The 19,267-nt window shown below is 38.7% G+C and overlaps 3 protein-coding genes across 5 annotated transcripts; 2 read left to right on the top strand and 1 right to left on the bottom strand.

Annotated features, from left to right (window-relative positions):
• The first annotated feature begins 217 nt into the window (after positions 1-217).
• Positions 218-6,651, top strand: repo (reversed polarity). Its single transcript, XM_046612764.2, has 3 exons — positions 218-2,101; positions 2,957-3,035; positions 4,250-6,651. The coding sequence occupies exons 1-3, from the start codon at positions 1,693-1,695 to the stop codon at positions 5,082-5,084; spliced, it is 1,323 nt and encodes a 440-aa protein (XP_046468720.1). The 5' UTR covers positions 218-1,692; the 3' UTR covers positions 5,085-6,651.
• A 535-nt stretch (positions 6,652-7,186) lies between these two features.
• Positions 7,187-10,356, bottom strand: mTerf5 (mitochondrial transcription termination factor 5). The gene is made up of 6 exons (XM_046612763.2): positions 9,958-10,356; positions 9,741-9,871; positions 9,266-9,593; positions 8,768-9,186; positions 8,432-8,656; positions 7,187-8,337 (listed from the first exon to the last, which is right to left on the bottom strand). Exons 1-6 carry the CDS (start codon positions 10,225-10,227, stop codon positions 8,127-8,129), a joined length of 1,584 nt encoding a protein of 527 aa, XP_046468719.1. The 5' UTR covers positions 10,228-10,356; the 3' UTR covers positions 7,187-8,126.
• Positions 10,357-10,443: 87 nt separating this feature from the next.
• Cap-D2 (CAP-D2 condensin subunit) lies at positions 10,444-18,958 on the top strand. 3 transcript variants are annotated; one of them, XR_006881688.2, is made up of 21 exons: positions 10,444-10,857; positions 10,998-11,132; positions 11,207-11,382; positions 11,931-12,076; positions 12,187-12,268; positions 12,655-12,717; positions 12,804-13,037; positions 13,115-13,447; positions 13,550-13,718; positions 13,776-14,122; positions 14,207-14,374; positions 14,476-14,700; positions 14,782-15,026; positions 15,115-15,235; positions 15,441-15,779; positions 15,960-16,090; positions 16,277-16,531; positions 16,692-16,964; positions 17,036-17,178; positions 17,276-17,706; positions 18,365-18,958. XR_006881688.2 is itself a non-coding variant. In XM_046612750.2 (20 exons), the coding sequence occupies exons 1-20, from the start codon at positions 10,734-10,736 to the stop codon at positions 17,611-17,613; spliced, it is 4,047 nt and encodes a 1,348-aa protein (XP_046468706.1). In that variant the 5' UTR covers positions 10,444-10,733; the 3' UTR covers positions 17,614-18,958. The 3 variants fall into 3 exon arrangements, 1 of the variants encoding a protein (XP_046468706.1); XR_006881687.2 differs by having other exon boundaries at positions 17,276-17,713; XM_046612750.2 differs by having other exon boundaries at positions 17,276-18,958.
• The last annotated feature ends 309 nt before the right edge of the window (positions 18,959-19,267 follow it).

Below are 19,267 nucleotides of genomic sequence, written 5' to 3'. Positions count from 1 at the left end.
GACCGTGTAGATATCATACAGATTCGATTTAGTTGGGTGACGGTCAGGGATGAAATGATGCACTTTTACCAATCAATTATGCTTCTAAACGACGTTTCGGCGGGCCCCGCCTGGCATCATCAGGTTTCTTTGATGTAGAATGAATAAAAAATTTTACATGAGATATTTACGTTGTTTACAAATTTACCGATGTACATAAATGTCACCGTTTATGCTTTAATCTGATTATTGAAACTAAAGTGAAGAGTACGATAATCTATTCAATTAAAAACCATCACAGCCAGTATAAAACACGACGTAAAAACGATTGAGGAATTTGCTAAGACGTCGTTGAGAAAATATTCCGGGAGTAACCTAATCGAATGTATCACGTGTACCTTCACAGGCCTGCAGTGTGCGCGTATACGTTAGATGAATGAAAATCAGTGCGTTTTAAGTTAATTACGGACAATTAAATTAGCAGTTGATACACGCGTATGGATGTGTGCACGTGATACATACATACACGTACAGAGACCGAATGGGGGTAGTTTGATTGGGCCAATTCGAGGCAATTCCTGACGATTGCTGGATTTGTCCAGCCCATCTCGAAGAGCTCGTGTCAGTTCAACTCTACCAGTCGGCGGACATGGAGCCGAAGAACCGATCGCGATATCAATGTTTCCGATTTCCGTGCGCACGAGTAGAACGCGAATTGTATCTGCGTAAAAACGCGGTTCCAGGACTTCCGAGCCGGGTGATCAAGGATGGATCCGCGCACCACGTTCGATTCAGTGATTACGGCCCAATTCCTGCCACCGATACCTAGACGCGTGGTTTTCACGATACAAAGAGAACGAGAGAAAAATCGAGCGAGAGAGGAGAGAGAGGAGAGAGAGAGAGAAAGGGGGCGGGGAGGCGGATTTCACACACGCACAAGAACGCGCGTCACAAGGTGGTGGGGAGCGACGAGAGAGGATTCGAAAAATCGTGCCGATAGGAAACCGCGTGCTCCGCGTCCTCTTCGCGGCTTCCTCATCCCGTCTCTTTCGGTGTGGGCTGCAAATGGAGCCGCGGCGAGGATCCTCGATGGCGGAGAACCGCGCACGAAAACCTGCGTGAATGTGAGCGTGAGCATCGCAGAGCGAATACGCGGTCCAGGCGAGTGCGGCGGACCCGTATGATCCGGTGCGTTTGTGTCGGCAGCTGCCGAGCTCGACGACGGATGGGCGCGGAGGTTTGCCCTGACCGCATTGGTTGCAACGGGGGTGTAAGGGGCGGGGCTGCTCGGATTGGTTAAAATATAAATGTGTGTAAGTGTGATGTGAGAGGCTCAGTGTTACTCCCGTTGGTAGGCGAAGTAAGTGTTATCGAGGCAACCGACTCCGGCAGACTGCAGAGTCTGAACGAGTTCAGTCGGGCATCAAGGCCCGGTACAACTAGTTCAGTTCGTTAACTTTGGTTAAAACTAATCAAAATTAATCATAACCGCAACAATTGATCGCAATTGGTCCAGATTCCATTACGTTGTGTCGTTGGCAATCATCCACATTTTTGCATAATTGCTTTCAACTCAGTTTTATTTATGCGGTGCAGCGCGACTTCTGCCGGCTGAAATCTGAAAAATCGTTGAAGCTGATATACCGACTCGCGTTATCTCACCTCCGATCGAGGGCGTGTCGGGAAAAAATTGCTTCCGAATACTCCTACGTCATGGAAGGTGGCCCATTCGACGACCCCTTGTTCTCGGAGTTTGGGGCCCGCGGTGCCGGCGGAAGTGTTCACAGCATCCAAGTGATGCTGGGCCTTCACGGCGGGCATCACGGCGGCGATCTCCTGCCGCCCGGGGGCCCTCTTCACAAGTTGGATTCGTCGAACAGCCCGCCAACGCATCACCACCCTCACGTCGGGGTCAGTCATCAGTTGCACCAGCAGCAACAGAAGGAACTTAAGGAGCTGGAGCTCGCGGGAATGTACGCGCCGCAGCTAGCCCAGGCCCAGGAAGTTACCACTTCCACATCTTCGTCGGCGACGCCAACCTCGACGAACCTTCAGCAGGGACTGCAGCTCAACAATTCCGTCAAGAGGAAATCGGACGACTCTATGAACTCCATGGCTCCAGGTAAATATCTCACATGTCGTAAAGAAGGCACCGGATACCTAATTAAAAGGAAATCGGAAGCACGTCGAAGCGGAGCAAATTTTAGTACGTTGCAAGTAATAGCGTTTGCAAAAGGGTCACGTCACAAACGGTGCAATGCACGAGAAATAACACGCGTTATTCTATTTCTGTTTTCTTGCCGCTTCGCACACTCCACGCAAATACGTAATACACCCGAGTTTATGATTTCACTACGCGTGTGGAGTATGTGCAAGCGTTGTAGGTATGTTTCAATTGGCCCGCGGCTAATTAAGAGATGACGCACGTTGATGACGACTGTAATACTTATACGAGAACCCGACACTGTCAGCCCGAAAATTTACAGATAGATATAGAAATCGATACGGGTGTTTAAGGAATCGATAAACTGAAAAATTTCGTCCAGCAAGAAAGGGATTAAAACGGTTTATCATCAAAGAGCGCGTCGCGGAAAGCAAAGTTTGAACGCAAACGCGTTAGATGTAATCCACGCCCCTCTTTTCTCCGTTATAATCAGAGTAAATTAAACGTGAATTGACGGCTCAACCAGCTGAACAACCCCGATGGCTGATGCAGTAATTTGTGAGCAGAGTCATAACGTATATTACAACCAGTACTGGAACTTGAACCAGTACAACCTGCGATCTCGGGAAGGATAGAGATTCTCTTGATACGTTTAAACAGTATCCAAGTTTTTGCTATATACACGAATTTTCCTGCGCCGATCAATCCTTTATCTACTCGAACGTACGCAGTCCATCCACGCTGTATCGGATTATGAACCAGTGTTGAAGCACCAATTAAACTAATCGGTGTTCTGTTATTTTGGGGTTGCAGTGAGCAGTGATTCACAGCCAGTGAAGAAGGACTCGAAGAAGAAGACGGACAACAATGGCATCAAGAAGAAAAAAACTAGGTAAGTCTTAGGAAGAAAAAACTACGGTACAACAAGCAAAACAATAATCTTATTCGCCGGACTGCTCCGAACGGATTTCGATACCATCGAGCGTTATGGGGTTTAGTTTTTAAAGGCACCAAGCGTTTGTCCGCTGGGTACGTTTTTTTTTTTTTTTGCCCAGTATCAAACATCCGAGATTATCGAGTCGATCTTGACCATTATGGGATATGTACCCTCCCTCGCGTGCAGTGACGCGGGCATTTAGGTGCAGGAATTATGAGAATTTCATGAGGGTCCCTCATAGCACCGGGTGTTCGCATGTGTATTTTATACGTACCCACAGATATCTGGGTACGTACGTGTGAAGTGCATTCTACGGCACGCGGGTGGGTGGGTGAGTCGAGACAACATTTGGTCATCTCGTTACATGCGTTTGTGTATACGCATACCTAGGAATGCTCAATTTCCTCACCGACGGTTTCAAATACTGCTGCGATCAATCAGATGTTGCGATTGTAAAATGACGTTAAATCGTGCGATTCGATTTGCGCGTCCAACGGAAACGAACAAATGTTGACCTGTTTTCGATGATACGCATACTGCGGTGTTTTATCGGATTTCTCGCACCGAACGGTAAATTGCATTCTACGATATCATTATGAATGAGATAGAATTGAATGTAGGTATGAAAATCAATCGATGTAACTTGTATAATTCCCGAGTTTAACATATCTGACAAAGCCAACTAATGGCAAAATATCTTAAACTCCGTTGGAGCAACAATGTTTGATTATAAAAATTATTTTTTACGGTAAATTCCACCTCGCGTCGACAATGTGTGACAATATAATATAGGCAGGCAACCGTTTACAGGGTGTTTTATCCCATGCACCGACAATTTTCCTATAAAGTATAACGGGCCGATTACCCTGTTTCGAAAATCGAACGTTGCAGACTAAATACACAGTTCGAAAAAAAATGTCCCAGCAGGTCTATGAAAAATTTTTGGGTAAACTTAACCATTTTTAACTGTAATAATAATCGAAGAATAAGGAAAACTTAGAAATTAAACGTTGATATGACAATTTAAATGTTAAACTTACAAGAGTTCGCGTCATATTCGTTAGCAAAAATGTAACTAATACCACAAATATAAAGCGGACCTGCTGGGAAGTTTCGTTTAGTTAGATTTTTCTGACAGTCATAGAACATCTTCTTGTTGTTTCCTACAGAACAACATTCACCGCTTATCAGCTGGAGGAACTGGAGCGAGCTTTCGAGCGAGCGCCGTATCCTGACGTGTTCGCGCGGGAGGAACTCGCCCTGAAGTTGTCGCTGAGCGAGTCCCGGGTGCAGGTCTGGTTCCAGAACAGACGAGCCAAGTGGCGGAAGCGCGAACCGCCGCGAAAAACGGCAAGCTACATGACAGCGGGTTCGGCGAGCCCGGGGCTGAGCGGCTCGTTCACTTCCCTGAACAACAGCTTGAACCCCTTCACGTCGTCGGCGAGCGCCGCGGCGCCTCCCGACGCCTGGGCTTACACGCCGGCCTACGACTTGTCGCCGCATCTGAATCTCCTGAGCCCCTCGAACTCGCCGTACGCTTCCTCGGCGTTCGGGGGACCGAGCAACAACGGCTCGGCATATTCTTACACGACGATGATACCGCAGCACGACGCGTCCCTCTTCTCCGCGCCGCCGAACAACACGATGCGCGTTCACCAGGACTACATGAACGCGAACAACAGTTCGCCCCCGCAGCTTTCCCGCGCCGACTATCAGACGATGGTCAACAACCATTCGCCTCCCACTCACTTGACCGGCTCCATGTCCGAGGACGAGCACCAGAGCAAGCAGCTTGAGTACGTCAGCGGGCTCAGCCCGCCCGAAAAGTACCAGCACGATCAGGGCGACTACGTTCAGCAGCAGCAGCAGCAGTCTCAGGACCAGAAGCAGGAGTACAACATGCATTCGCCCCCCGGTCGCCAGGGCATCAAGGACCAAGTTCTCGTCAAGAACGAACCCGGCAACCAGCAGAGCTACGTTCAGCTACCTCCTTTTTTGAACTGACTCGAACCCTTGGGTTCGGGTTCGAGTCCAGATTTAATCACTAATTTTCAAGATGATTATACACACTCGTTCGATGGTTATTACAACTGACGCGGTCACGGGGTATATCGTACGCGTAGGAAAATTTCAGAGATATTTTACTCTGAAGGTTGATGAACAACTCGGTCGTTTGTTTTAAAAAATACCTTTTATACGCCACGATGCAATTTTGCTTATTGAAACTTTTTTGAAGTAGTAGGTAAACGGCAACATACTGAAACGTTATTTCGGTATAAAAGTGCAAAGATTTTCTGGCAAAATTTAATAGGTATACTTTTAGATAGTGGAGTAAGATCGATCTGGAACAGTGGTCTGAACCTTGCGGAGAATATTAGCATTTTGATGAAAAATATCTGACATTCTTTTTCATTAATTTTCATTTCTTCGAACGGCATACTTGGGTTGTTGGAAACTTTTCTTGAAAGCCTGTAAAACATGACTCTTCAGAGCTGATTAGAAAACTTTGCCATAATGGTTTACTTGTAATACTATAAATTGAATATTCCTAACACCCGTATAGAAGTTTTTGGAGACAAATTTTATATAAAAAAAAAAAATTCGTAGCATTTCAAAGACGTTCGTTTCTAAACGTTATTTGAAGCATGCCGATTCGTTCAAAATGTACCCATTTCAATTGTAAATATTCTCTCAAATTTGTAAAAATGTTTTCCTGAACTTTTTCATCAAACCTTTCACTTCATGCAACGTCGCAAATAAGAATATCTCCAAAATATGAAAATCATTGAAACCGATAGGAAATTAATATATAAGCTAATCGGATATTCAGCTTCACCTGTGAGTTTCTTTCGCTTCCCTTGCATGACAGCAAATTCTGACCGATAACGTTGGTCGGTAAATCGTCGTAAAAATGTTCATTTATGTTGTTTCGTATCCGGTTCTTCTTATCGGAGCGGGGTACCCGAAACCTTCAAGTGTCTTTAACGCCAGTGCCTTCTTTCGATATTAGGATCTCGGTTTGAGTAGTAAATACCTGTAAGTATAAGGGCCAAATATTCTAAGCCCAATGAGTATAAGCTCGTGTCATTAAAAAGTTTACGTTACTGTGTATGGATATACTTATTGTTAGTCAACTAAAATTTAAATTCTGCATCTATACACGGAGATTTACAGGAAGTGCTATTCGTATGCGGCTTTCAAATGATTGAAACGAAAGTGTAATCAGTAATTGGTCTACGGACGTCATTGGCTATGATTTTCTTTTTTCTCTTTTTTTCTACATCAATATTATTATTAAAGCGCTCGTTATAGTCAATCGCACCAAAAGATATAGTTAAGAGTATTAGCTGCGTAGTAGATTCTTGCCATTATGGAAATAACTGATTACCGGCAAATGTCGTCTCCTATTATTCCTAACAGTATTTATTGACTTGACGGTGTTTCACCACTTTGCAATAATACCAGGAATATTTGAATCGTTTTAAGCAACTAACGAGCTAATTCACGTATAAGTATACATATATGCATATTGTTGAATGTAATCATTTATAATAAAATACCTCGTCTGAGATACAGCTGCTTATTTTCTCCATACGGCTGCATTCTAGTTTATTAATCGGAACCGACTGAAGCAAAAATTAAACAACTACCATTGGACGCATGCGTAACATAAAATACTGTTTAGAAATACACATGCATTACACACGTTACATCAAAAAACGAAGCTGTTATAAGAGAAAATATACATATATCGGCGTGAGGGCAGTTGACAGCGGCAGATTTGAATTCGATTTGTGATAGCAGACTTTTTTTTGACGTAAATCCGATGAACCGCTTCAACGACAATTGTGAGGCAAGCGGTTCGACCAATCACAACAGCGCGTGAAATAGGGGTGCCCGAAAATCTATAGTGATCGCAGAGTGATCGGTAGTACTCGGCGAACTATAGCCGAGCAAACACGCCGAATTTCGCATCGCGATAACTTGGCCAAATACCGAGGAGGAAGCGACTGCGAAGTTCCCTGCATTGACATTTAATAGCGTTGTCATATAACCGTGTTCACGTAATTATAATCAGATTTTCATATTAAACTATAGAATGATACGTTTCAATTTTTTATTTTTACTCTTTATTTTTTTTTTCAATTTCATATCTACAATTTAGATTTCTGTACGAAAAGCAGTCATAGAACCATCGTTTATCATGAAACTCAACACTACGTGTTGTAGAGATCTATTCTAATTTTTCTCGGACATTCAACCCATCACTGACTGATAATTATTGGTGAAAATATTTGATTCGCAAGATTTCACATACTCTGTTAATGAGATTTAACTATGTATGTACATATAATACATACCTGTTTAATGTATCTTGGATGGTAAAGAATTTCGATAAGCAAAGAAATAGCAATGTAAATAAGAGACATTTTTCAGGAATAATACAGTTTTCCAAAAAATTCTAAGAAACCTGTGCGCCGCAGTGAAAAGAAAATGTTACACGACGAAATCGGTTCTGGTATAAAATTTAAAATATTCAGAATATTTACATAATATACAGGATCTGCTATTCATGAAAGCATCTTAAGGCCCCGCTGACCCGGCGTGTCATATATACAGAAATTTGCAGGTGATTGGAGCCCGTTCATGATCCACAAGAAGCCTGTCTCGACGTGTAAGTGATTTCATTGGCCGGATTTAACGGTACTGGCCAATGAAATCATCGGCCTTTATTCAACGTTGGATATTATCTTAGAGCATATAATACTTTATATGTTCTAAGGATATTGTGATTAAGTATATTTCCAAATCAAATCGATCTTATAATTCACTTTGTACAGTCGGAACTTGAATCTATAGCATTATTCACACAAATTTCTGGATGATGGTCGAACAGGTGGGAGGAAAAAGTTTGATCAAAAATCAAAAATCACGGGAATTATGCCATTAATTACGTAAGACTCAACATCTCGAATTTTTGTCTATAAACAACAGATACGAAAGTAGATTTAATGGTATAATAACTACGAAACCAGTTGTCTATTTTCATTCTTCTTTCAAAACCTGGTTTTTTGTTACTTGATCCGACGTCAGTAAATGCTGTTCGGGCGTATCCTCTAATACACCGAGCCCGGAAAAATGAAATTTTTTTTCAATATAATAAACACACAAAGCAAGTTTCTGACTAGGACTCCAATTATTAGATTTCTCGGATTCGTCGGATTCAATTTTTTCCAGCACTTGTTCAACACGTGAACTGTTGAATAAAAAAAATAATTAATTTTGACAGTGAAGAAAGATACAAAGTTTGAATTTTTCTTAATTCTAATCACGAAAAAACATCGTCTTACCTTTTGTAGAGTAGAACATGAACATTATTCAGAATATCTTCGTTGGTATAATTTCTTTCTATTAAATAAAAATATGTATCCACCACGTGAATAAATGGTGCATGAAGCCACATTGAATTCTTCTGTAGGGACCGGTGAATAGAAGCTTGAGAGGCGCCTGTGTTTTTACTCAAAAATTGTAACAAGTCTGTACCTTTAGCTCGTACAAGTCCCTCTTCAAGTTGTCTTCAAAAATGAAATAAAAAAGCAGAGAAATAAAGAATTCTTTTTATATTAAGAATAACGGAGTAAACTTTGATAGTGAAAAAGTGATGAAGAACGAATTATTTCACTAACCTATTGAAATAAACGGAACTAGAGCTAAGCGTAAAAAGGCTGATGCTCTTCACATTATGCTCTTTCATGAACTGTAAACGATCTTTTGCTTTTCGTAAATATAGAATTAAGAGCAATAAGCGTTGATGATCCAAAAAACCTCTTAATTCCGGTATGCTCTGTATCTCTTTCAGTCTAGATTCTATGGTTTCCTTCGAGAGCAATAATATAGTAGGATATACTTTTAGCGCAGATTCTGTCACACCGTGTTTTTTAAGAATCTCTAACCTTGCAGGGATCAGGTCTGCCTTTACGTCCAAAAGTTTTGGATTTTTAATTAACAAAGGCTTCATATCACTGCCAGCAACTTGTTTATACGTCGTCAGTAACTGCTTGATATTTGTTGCGTCTGCACGAAGTAGAAAATTAGCTTGCTTTATCTATGGAAAACATAAATATAATTATTTACTATAAACAATTACTAATGATACCCGAAAAGTAATTCAAAATTGACGTTACCTTAGCTTTAGAAAATTCGAGTTCATTCTCTAGACAGTCGATTACTTCTTCGATCGATCTTATAGAGAAATAACGAAACTTTTGTATAACTGCTGTTAATTTACTCAATTCCTTTTCAGTGTACTCCAGCCGCCACTTGAGATAATGCTCTAGGCAAATGGAGCGATATGTGTGAATAGAATTACTTTTTTTTAGTGAATCTAAGCATGGAACATCTGGCGGTGGTTTATTGAGAACACTGAAAATATTTTTCGCAATGTCAACATCAGCCGGTAGCAGATTCCAGTCCTGAAATTGTTGAAGACTGTATTCACAGCCTGTCATAAAACTGGAATACACAAGACTGAGGGTGAGAACTTCTGATATAACAGACATTAATAGTTAATAGTTTAAGGTATTTACTCGCGTTATCAAGCGATTCGAATGAAGTCATAATGAAAGTTGCATATTGTCACATTCTCAAGTATTTACTTACGGTTTTAATATGTTTGCTAATAATTTTGTGCAACCCAATTCTTGAAAGTAAGTTATTCTTCGCTCCAAAGTGGATGCTTTGAGAGATATTACTCCTATAATGTCCTTCACTTCGTTGCCAATTCCATATTTCTGTGTGTGGTATTTGCCTTTTTAATATGAATCAATATACGGTACTTATCGTCTTTTTATTTATTAATCTTGTCGCTCATACTCACCAAGCAAAGTGCGTAGGTTTCGGCGATTTGTTCGTTTGGAACCATGCGCAAGAGTTGATTTGCCTTTAAATAATGCCGTGCTTCTCTTGTGTCAATTTTCAATAACTTAACCAAAAATTTCATCTTTTCTACTGTGGCATTAGTTGTTGAATTATTGCATTGATTTTCTATCGTTGCTGAGATCTGTGTCATCTTTGTCACATGGAAGATAGTCGTTTTTAAACACTGTTGATTATTTGTAAGCCAATTTTTCAAAGTAAATCCCAGCATGATTTTATTTTCATCTCTGAATCTATTCCATCCGTGATTTAATGCCGCACCGGTGTTACGCTTGATACTTCAGGTATCGTTCTTTCGTGATGCCCTCGAGTAGCCATATTCGGCGGGCCAAGTATTGGTCGGTAATTCAGACGTTCCCTGTGTTCGACGGTGAACGGAGACGTGATTGGAGTATTTTGTCCAATTTCGTCGATAAAGACATGTCTCTTTCTAACGCATCAATGGTAAGGAGTGTACTTCACGGTGAAGTTCTTACAAGCTCAAGTACTCTGAAGGTGAGTGCAGTTAAGCGGAAAACAGTGTAGACAACTCTGCAGACCCAAACATACATTGTTGTCGGCTATTTGAGCAGCGATAACCGGCAGTGTGATGTTGGCGTCACTAGATTCAAAATTCCGCCGTTACATCAATTGCGAACTAAGAACGCCATCAGTAACGCGTGTATCAACAACGTGTGAAATGTCAGTGAAACTCTGAGTAAATAATTCTATTCTAAAATGCGGAGCGCCATGCCCGAATTTGTGATACCGTCCGACAAGGATCAACTTCTTCAGACCCAGCCGGGAAAATACTCCGTTAGAAATGTATATCCGCTTCGGGACATACAAAACATTCTTGCTGGTATGTTACCATTATATTTTAGTCAAATTCCACTATTAAATATTCATTCCGGGTTTTGGTTTTTTTTCTGTCTTGTTTGTTGCTGTAATTTTGTGATAATTCTATTACTTGATAGTCCACCGCTGTAATTACTATTTCAGATACAAATGCTATCCTGCAGGAGGAGGGGCCCAGCTTCTTGCTCGAACACTTCGACAAATTCTTCTCTGTTCTCGTGCACGGCTCAAATTTAAAAATACCTGTTCACCTTTTAGCAGTTGATCGAATCCACAAATGTAAGTATTTCAACTTTCACAACTTTTACACAACAAAACATAATTCTTTACATGTTTTACTTGTTACTTTTCAGGCCTTAAAATGTTTACAAACGAATTAGAAAAGCAGTACGACAGAGGAAGAGAACCAGCGGCAGAAGATAAACCACAACTGCTTACCATCACCAATATGCTCGCTTACCTGTTGTCTAGTTTAATTCGTCACATCGAGATTGTTGTGTCTGAAGAATCTGCTGGCGGAAGTTCAAAGGTGAAAAACGATTTCTACAATTTCAAAACGTTCTCACAAAAACATTATTATAAAAACAGTAAGGGTAAAATATGAAATAGTACTCTGGTTTGTTGTCTGATTATAAAAAACTATTTAAATGTAGCAGCAACCCACAGTACCACAAACATAGCAACGATTTCTTTCAAGAAACTTGAAATCACAAAATTTAAACGTAATAGGTTAAAATTTCTTTTCTTAATCTTTATATTAATAAATCATAATACAAAGAAGCCACAAGATTATTAATTCTGCTTGTAAACCCTGATGTGTAGAACATGGAAATGACTCAAAATTTAGTCTCTTTTATTTTCGTTATTATTTTAGTTATTTAGCAATTAATATATCGTTCACCTTGATTATCTTCCAAAGAAGCGTTAGACGTCATTTTATTAAGTTAGGCAATTTACAAATGACTGCTATGTTTTATATCTTGCATAAGTTTTTGTTTTTATGTAATCTGCATCTACATCCAATCGCTCAGTTATTGTGTTTTTAATCTCTTGTTTGTCTTTGAAATTTTGCTTTAGCAACGGAAGAAAGTATCATCGAAAACGGATTGGGAACTCAAGTGGTATGATCAAATCGATGAAATTTTGGTACAGATATATCACTGGATACAATTGCCACTTGAAAAACTTTGGCAACCGCCAATAGCTGATGGGAGTTTTATCAAGTTAGTATTTCTTAGTCACAGGTTTATTTGGAAACTCCGAAAAAAATGAAAACTCTAAGCATGTCTTGTTAGAGAACCAATTGTATATTCTAAAATCTTTTATTGTCTAGGTGCATTTCAGAAATATGCTACAGGGTTCTAGAAAGATGCAAAAATGTCAAAGACAAATCTGTGCGGGAATCAATCTTCCAAGTGAGTTTTCATGGACAATATACAATTAATTCAATGCTTAAAGAACCTGTAAACCAGGTATTCAGTGTTACTGAATATATTCTGAAAGTTATGGAGTCTTTGGCATAACATAGAAATATTTCAATCACTTACCCCTACTTTATTAAATGCTCATTATATCTTTGACGAATTGCTGAAAATAATTTTTTTCAATTTTCTACCAGCTACAGTGAATAATGAGTTTCGTAAAGTCTATTGAAAAAATAAGCTCTTATGAAATTTTATATAGAAACTCTAGATTTGCAGGTTTAATTTTCTCTGCTATACCTACTATTTGAAAATTTTAAATCTGATTCCAGTTCTGAATACTAATTATCACTGGCAATGTCTAATCTCATTTATTTCAGATACTGGGGACTCTAGTAAAGCGGTACAACCATAGTATATCCTTTGTAATAAAAGTAGTTCAGGTTAGTAGCCTAAAGAAAATTCTTTACCTCAAGTTAACTAGAAGTATGCAGTTAATCCTGATGAAAAAATGTTTCCTCGGAATTAGTTGGTCAAAATGTGCGATGGACTAGCAGTGTATTTGGCAACTGGTATAATAGAAGTTATTGAACAAACCAAATGCACCGGTATCATTAAGGAGATACTGCGTGAAGTTGACCGAGCAACCCCAGAGGAAGGGGGGACGCGTAACATTGCGACTTTCCTTGACGCAATTGCTTCGTCAAAACCAAACCTCATATTACCAGCTGTTAGCAACTTGACTGACCATCTTGCAAATGAGGTATAACAGAGATCAGTGTAAATGATTGGTGAATTTTCTATGTTCAGATTTCGTGCAACACTTTCTTTGCTTTATAGTGCTACCTAATGAGAAACTGTGTGATTGGTATACTGGGAACGATAGTGAAAGAGATTCTAACGTCTGAAGATCTATCTGAAGATCAGAAGACAACACGAGACGAGTGTTTGGAGAACCTTATGGATCATTTGTTGGACACAAACGCGTTTGTTAGATCCAAGACTCTTCAGGTCTGGCAATATCTTTGCACAGAAGGTGCCGTGCCCTTAGTAAATCAAAACGCTCTTCTTACGGCGGTAATTCACCGATTAAATGATAAAAACGCGATTGTTCGCAAATATGCTTTTCAATTACTCAGAACTTTGTTGCAGTGCAATCCATTTGCTGGAAAAGTAAGTTTCTCTTGTCTTCTGTCTTCCATTGCCTAACATAACACTGATTTTGATAGATGATCTAATCATTACTTTACTTGTATTAATATTCGTTCTTTCCAGTTCAACTTAGACAAGTTGACACAGCAGTTGGCAGATGCAAAGAAAAAACTCAAGACTCTGAGAATAAGATTTGCAAGTATTAGTAAACCAGGAGCGAAGATTAGAGTAGACATTTGGAATGCGCTTGCCCCAAGCATCCAAAGTGCTATATCAAACATATGTGTCGAAGGTAATACCCTATCAAATGTATTTTTCTGGCCCTTTATAAAGGTGGCTAATCTTACAGAGCACATGGAATGCGAGGAGGATATTCTTTCTGAACTGGATTCTCGCTTTGAAAATTTGAGACAGCTACTTTTTCAAGAAAAAATCCGCGAAGCACTGGAACAGCTAATGAGTTTAAGTGCAAAATTGCCAGAAAGTTTTCCCATCGATACTATGACCCCTGAAAACAAAGAAGAGTTCCTAATGTCTGTACTGCACAAAGTATTCATAGATTCGCAAGAAGTTCAAATAGTTACAGAAAATCAAGGGAGTGGCGATATTGATCAACAAATGAAGGAATATGAGAAAGAGAAGGAAACGAGAAAAGAAGATTACGCAACTCAAGCAAGATTGGTGGAGTATATTAAGGTAAAGTACATAAATATAGACAATTAATATGCAAACACCATGTAAATAATTGGATGAGGAAACTTATCAGCTTCTCCATTTTAGAACTGTTTAATCTTCGCTACTGAGCTTTCTAAGGCGATACCTGTAGCAGAAATACGATTGTCCTCGATCTCATCGAGTGATGCCATAGAAGCTTGCAGTTTTCTAGGCATTGCATGTCAGTTTAAAGTTGAAGGAGCTAAAGATGCTATGCGCAAGGCACTTCGCCAGGTAGAATATTTTAAATTTTGCTCACTGAAGTACATTATACATATACATATATAGTAGAGATATTCGCTTATTATAATATTTACAATCATTTGAAAAACTAGGTTTACAGTTCTGATGTATCAGTTTGTGAAAATCTGGCTGAAGTATACACGGAGTTATACATCAGAGATAGTGAACAGTATACCTCGGAAAGGCACAAGGCATTAGTTATTGCTAAAGCACTTATTAAAATGGTGAAGAGTCTGGAACCTGGTGAAAGTCCTGCTCTCACAAAACTCATTACGCTATGGCGAAAAAAAGAAGTAATAAGTGCAGAGGTGTTTCGGGTAAGTACAGTGAGACAAGCTTAGGATTCATTTTCATTATGGACCTGAGAGCTTAATTACTGTTTGTATTATTTGAAAAAGGTATTGTGGGAAAGGTTTTCTCTCAAGTTAACCGACACCTTGCCAGAAGAGAGTCGAGCGGCACTTATGCTCTTAACTATGGCATCTACAACTGAGTCCGCCGTTGTTACGGGTAACTTTGACATTCTTGTCAGTGTGGGCCTTGGCCCAAGGGCAGAAACCGACCTTCTACTCGCTAGAGATACTTGTCGTGCAATGACCAAAGTGGCAGTGCAAAATCCTGACCCATTAAAATGCCCATCGAGGTAAATCATTCAATTTAGTTAGCCCTTTGGTCCATGTACCTTTCGACTGACTCCCTAATTCTCTATCGAACCCATTTACATTTCATAGGCTTCCCAATGAGCACGAAGTGTTTGAAAAAATTCTACTTCTGTTGGTGAATAAATTTCAAGACATTGACGAAACTTGCTATACCACATTCTCAACGGAAGCAATCAATGCTATTTATCACGTAAGATTTTAATCTTGATTCCTTAATTCGTAATTTTTTTCCCTTTGCTCGAATTTTCAGGTATTGATAAATTATACAATTGATTATCACGTATTTTTCGTTCTTTCATGCTGCCTTTTTGCGCGGAATGATAACGTTTTGGGTTAAATAATGAAAATCTTGTATATTTCGATGAAGTAAAACACATTACGTACTTGATTTGCAGTTAGCAGACCAACCAGATTTATTGATGAAACAAATGCTCAGCCAGTTGGTGAAAAATTTTCAATTGGCAAATGGTACAATTCACAGAAGAAACATGCCTTCTGCACAACTTGCAAACCTATTACACGTTGTTGGCCACATTGCTATTAGGCAAATGATACATTTGGACATGCATGTATACAAGGAATTGAAGCGAAGAAACACACTGATAGAAATGGTGAAAATGAAGAGGAAAGGAGATATAAATATTCGAAATATTGCAGATACAACGGCAAGGAGCATTCGTGATGGCGAATTGGATACACCTTCCAGTGCTAGTCGGATGAGGCGCCTAAAAGATGTAATTTGCTTGAATAACAGTTTCATGAATCTAAAGCTACTTTTTGTTCAACACGAAATATTTTTGGCTTAATATACAGTTTTGTAGTGCAGCATGTCTGGCTAAATTTTCATACTTAGTATTATTCAAAATAATCTGTATTATTCTAAATTAAATACTAAAACAAATTTTAATACTTAGACTTCTACGATTGAAGATAATGGGCAAGAAGCAATAGAGGGTGCAACAGCGGATGACAGTGATGCTGAGTTTATTCACAATGTCTTGGAAAATGAAGTGGTTTCAGGAAACGGATTATTAGCCAAGTTTGTGTAAGTTGCAAATTATTGAAGGAACGGTGTACTCCCGTAATTCTAACAGTTATCAATGCACAGGTATATCTACCAGTGGATAAGAAAAAAACAATCAAATCTCACTGAAAATCTTTCAGAATTTATTTTGTACTACTGCATTAACTACAGGACCTTAAGTCAATGTCGTAATAACAATTTTTACAGGCCCATGGTTTTGGATGTTTGCCAACATCCTGAAAAGTACACGGATGAAGATGTGCAGATATCAGGATCACTTGCTCTTAGCAAAATGATGACTGTGAGCTCATTGTTTTGCAAGGAATATCTTCAGCTTTTAATTACTATAATGGAACGGTCGCCATATCCATCTAATAGAGCAAACCTCCTTGTTGGGGTAACGGATCTGATGAATAGATTTCCAAATGAAGTAGAACCTTGGACTAAGCATGTCTATGGCAGGTAATCTGTTTCATTTGCTTTTTTTTATTTTCTTTTTTAAAGCTTCTACCATGAATAATTTTTCAAGTTCAGATGAAACGCATTGAAACTATTTCTGCTAATGATTTCGTTCATCATTTAATTAGTCATTCATTAATTCATTTGTTTTTTTGAATTTTAGACTTAGAGACGAGTCCCCGCTAGTCAGACGCACTTGTGTCAAAATGTTGTCAAACTTAATAATGAAGGAAATGGTCAGAGTTAAAGGTCAAGTATCAGAATTGGCACTCTGTGTCAACGATCCAGAGGAAGACATTCGTCAAGAAACTATAAAATTTTTCAATGAACTGGCCAATAAAGGGAACGCTCTATACAACATCATGCCTGATATTCTATCGAGGTTAACAGACTGCGATTTGAAGCTTGATGAGGATAAGTTTCGGGATATAATCAAGTAAGGACTCAAAATTATCATTTTTCATACATCATTGCATTCCAAATACAACATGGCTTTCCGTTTGACAGATTTGTCCTGGGTCTTCTGCAAAAAGAGAAACAAATCGATGCAATCATTGAAAAAGTCTGCATCAGATTCAAACTGGCTACAACTGAGCGTCAATGGCGCGACTTGGCGTACTGTCTCTCGCTCCTTAAGTTTAATGCAAAAGGTGACTTTATGTAATAATCTAAGTAGAATTCTCCATAGACCAACATTTATATATTTTGCATATTTATGTATTACTTTTGTTTTTTTTTTTTTTACAGGCATTCGTCGCCTTGTCGATAATCTTCACCACATGAAGGACAAAATCCATCATGAGCCAGTGCTCAAAGTTCTTAATGGAATTGTGGATCAGGCAAGGAAAAAGACTGAAACTAAGGCAGCATGTCTTGAGCTAGAAGAAAAGCTGAAGCAAATGCTTGATGGCAATGACAAAGAGAATGAAAAACCTGATTCCGACGCCGCTATCATGCCGCCACCACCTACAACGCCACGACAGCTTACAACGTCACGACAAACTGCAACCCCTCGACAAGCAAGAACACCACGAGAAGCGACAAGGAGAAGCAGTAGAATACGGTCCACTCCAAGAAACACGTAATAAACGAATAGGTGCATGAGAGAATGGGACAAGTCAATTGAAAAAGCGTAATGTGAAGAATAAACCACTTCGGGAACATAAGCGAACAACTAGGTAATAGGTAAAAAAATCATTGATCTTATTTTTTTTTAACTAAAAATATTTTTCAAGTTTTATATCAATCATTCCTAAACTCACAGTTACATTCTGCAACGCGACTGTTTAGTGAATTGAATCATTTCTAATAAATATTAACTATGGCGCAACTTTATAATTCTCTTTTTCTCTTTGAATTGAAACAGAATGACCATTTTACTCATCTTTGTTCTTGATAGCTGTAGCTTTCCTTATGCCGATATTAGCATATTATCTACTATTGATAGTTAAAAATATAATAAAGCGGAGACATTTAACCATCTGGATACCAGCTGGGTCGCAAGTGACTCAACACCTTAACAAAGTCATTTACGTTCATTTTTCGTACTCTGTTTTTTCTTTTGTACTGTTTTACAAACTTAATATATAAAATTCGGGCCTGCACCATCATATTTCTAACACTCGGACTTTTCTATTTTACTAGTTTACATGTTGAAACAACGAATATAGACCTATTTTATATATGAAAGAATTTTTCGATCACTCATGCCAGAGGTGTTCACAATCAAGATGCCAGAATACGCTGTCCCCAGTTGGTTAATTTCTCTCGGTTCTTCTTTATTTTGTCTTTATTTTCTTTAAGATAATATACATATACTGAAAACTTTATATACAGATAATGGTACCAATTAGTGTGGCGAAGCAATTCTCTCAATTCCGATTGAAAGTCATCCCAGAGTGTAATTACGCCTGTTGAAAGGTAATGTAATGCACAATTTTTTCTGTAACATGTTGTACTGTTTTCCGTGTAGATTACTCAGTGAGCGCGAAGAGCACTTTCTTTACAGTTTCGATACAAAAATAATTGTAAATTAGGGAAAGTGGACCAAGCGCAGTAAGTAGTTGACACCATTATTTTATGAAGAAAATCTGCTTAGCTGCTACTTCATTAATGGGCAGAAATCAAAAGATGAAGTATTAAATTAGTCGGTACTTTAAAAAGACACATCTTTTATTTATTTTGTCAATTATCATAATAGACACTTATATACGCAATCGATATATAGAATGTTATGAAGGAACAGATAAACCACTTGCAATAACAAACCTTTGGAAAGAAAACTAAAAAAAATTATATAATATTATTTACATCCATGTCATTATTTTATTTTGGAAATTGTCACCGATTTCTACGCTGTGGTTTGCAATGAGTAACCCAAAATCATCAAGAGGTTTTTTTCTGTAAATAATAGTAATAACAACATGATATCTAGTGATCTGAAGTTTTTCCATTACAAGAGAAAAAAAAATTTAACTACAATACCACACTAACATTTGACGAATGAGTGGGCTTGATTACTTCTGATGGAAAGTACAAAAGCAAAACATAACATACGTGGATACAATCGTTGTGATCTACGATATACATAAAATATATATTGTCCAAACAGTTACTTAATAGCGATGACAAATCCGATCGGAAATTGTTACGTATAACACTGTACTCTTATAATATCGTAAAAGAACGTTGCGCGATTAAAAAATAACTAAATGGTGATGCAACTAGTATTTTGTAAAC

This window comes from Neodiprion pinetum, chromosome 2 (genome assembly GCF_021155775.2).
Source record: "Neodiprion pinetum isolate iyNeoPine1 chromosome 2, iyNeoPine1.2, whole genome shotgun sequence".
In the NCBI taxonomy this organism is placed as follows: domain Eukaryota; kingdom Metazoa; phylum Arthropoda; class Insecta; order Hymenoptera; family Diprionidae; genus Neodiprion; species Neodiprion pinetum.
Note: the sequence above shows the minus strand (reverse complement) of the source record. Positions and strands in the feature narration are given on the sequence as shown.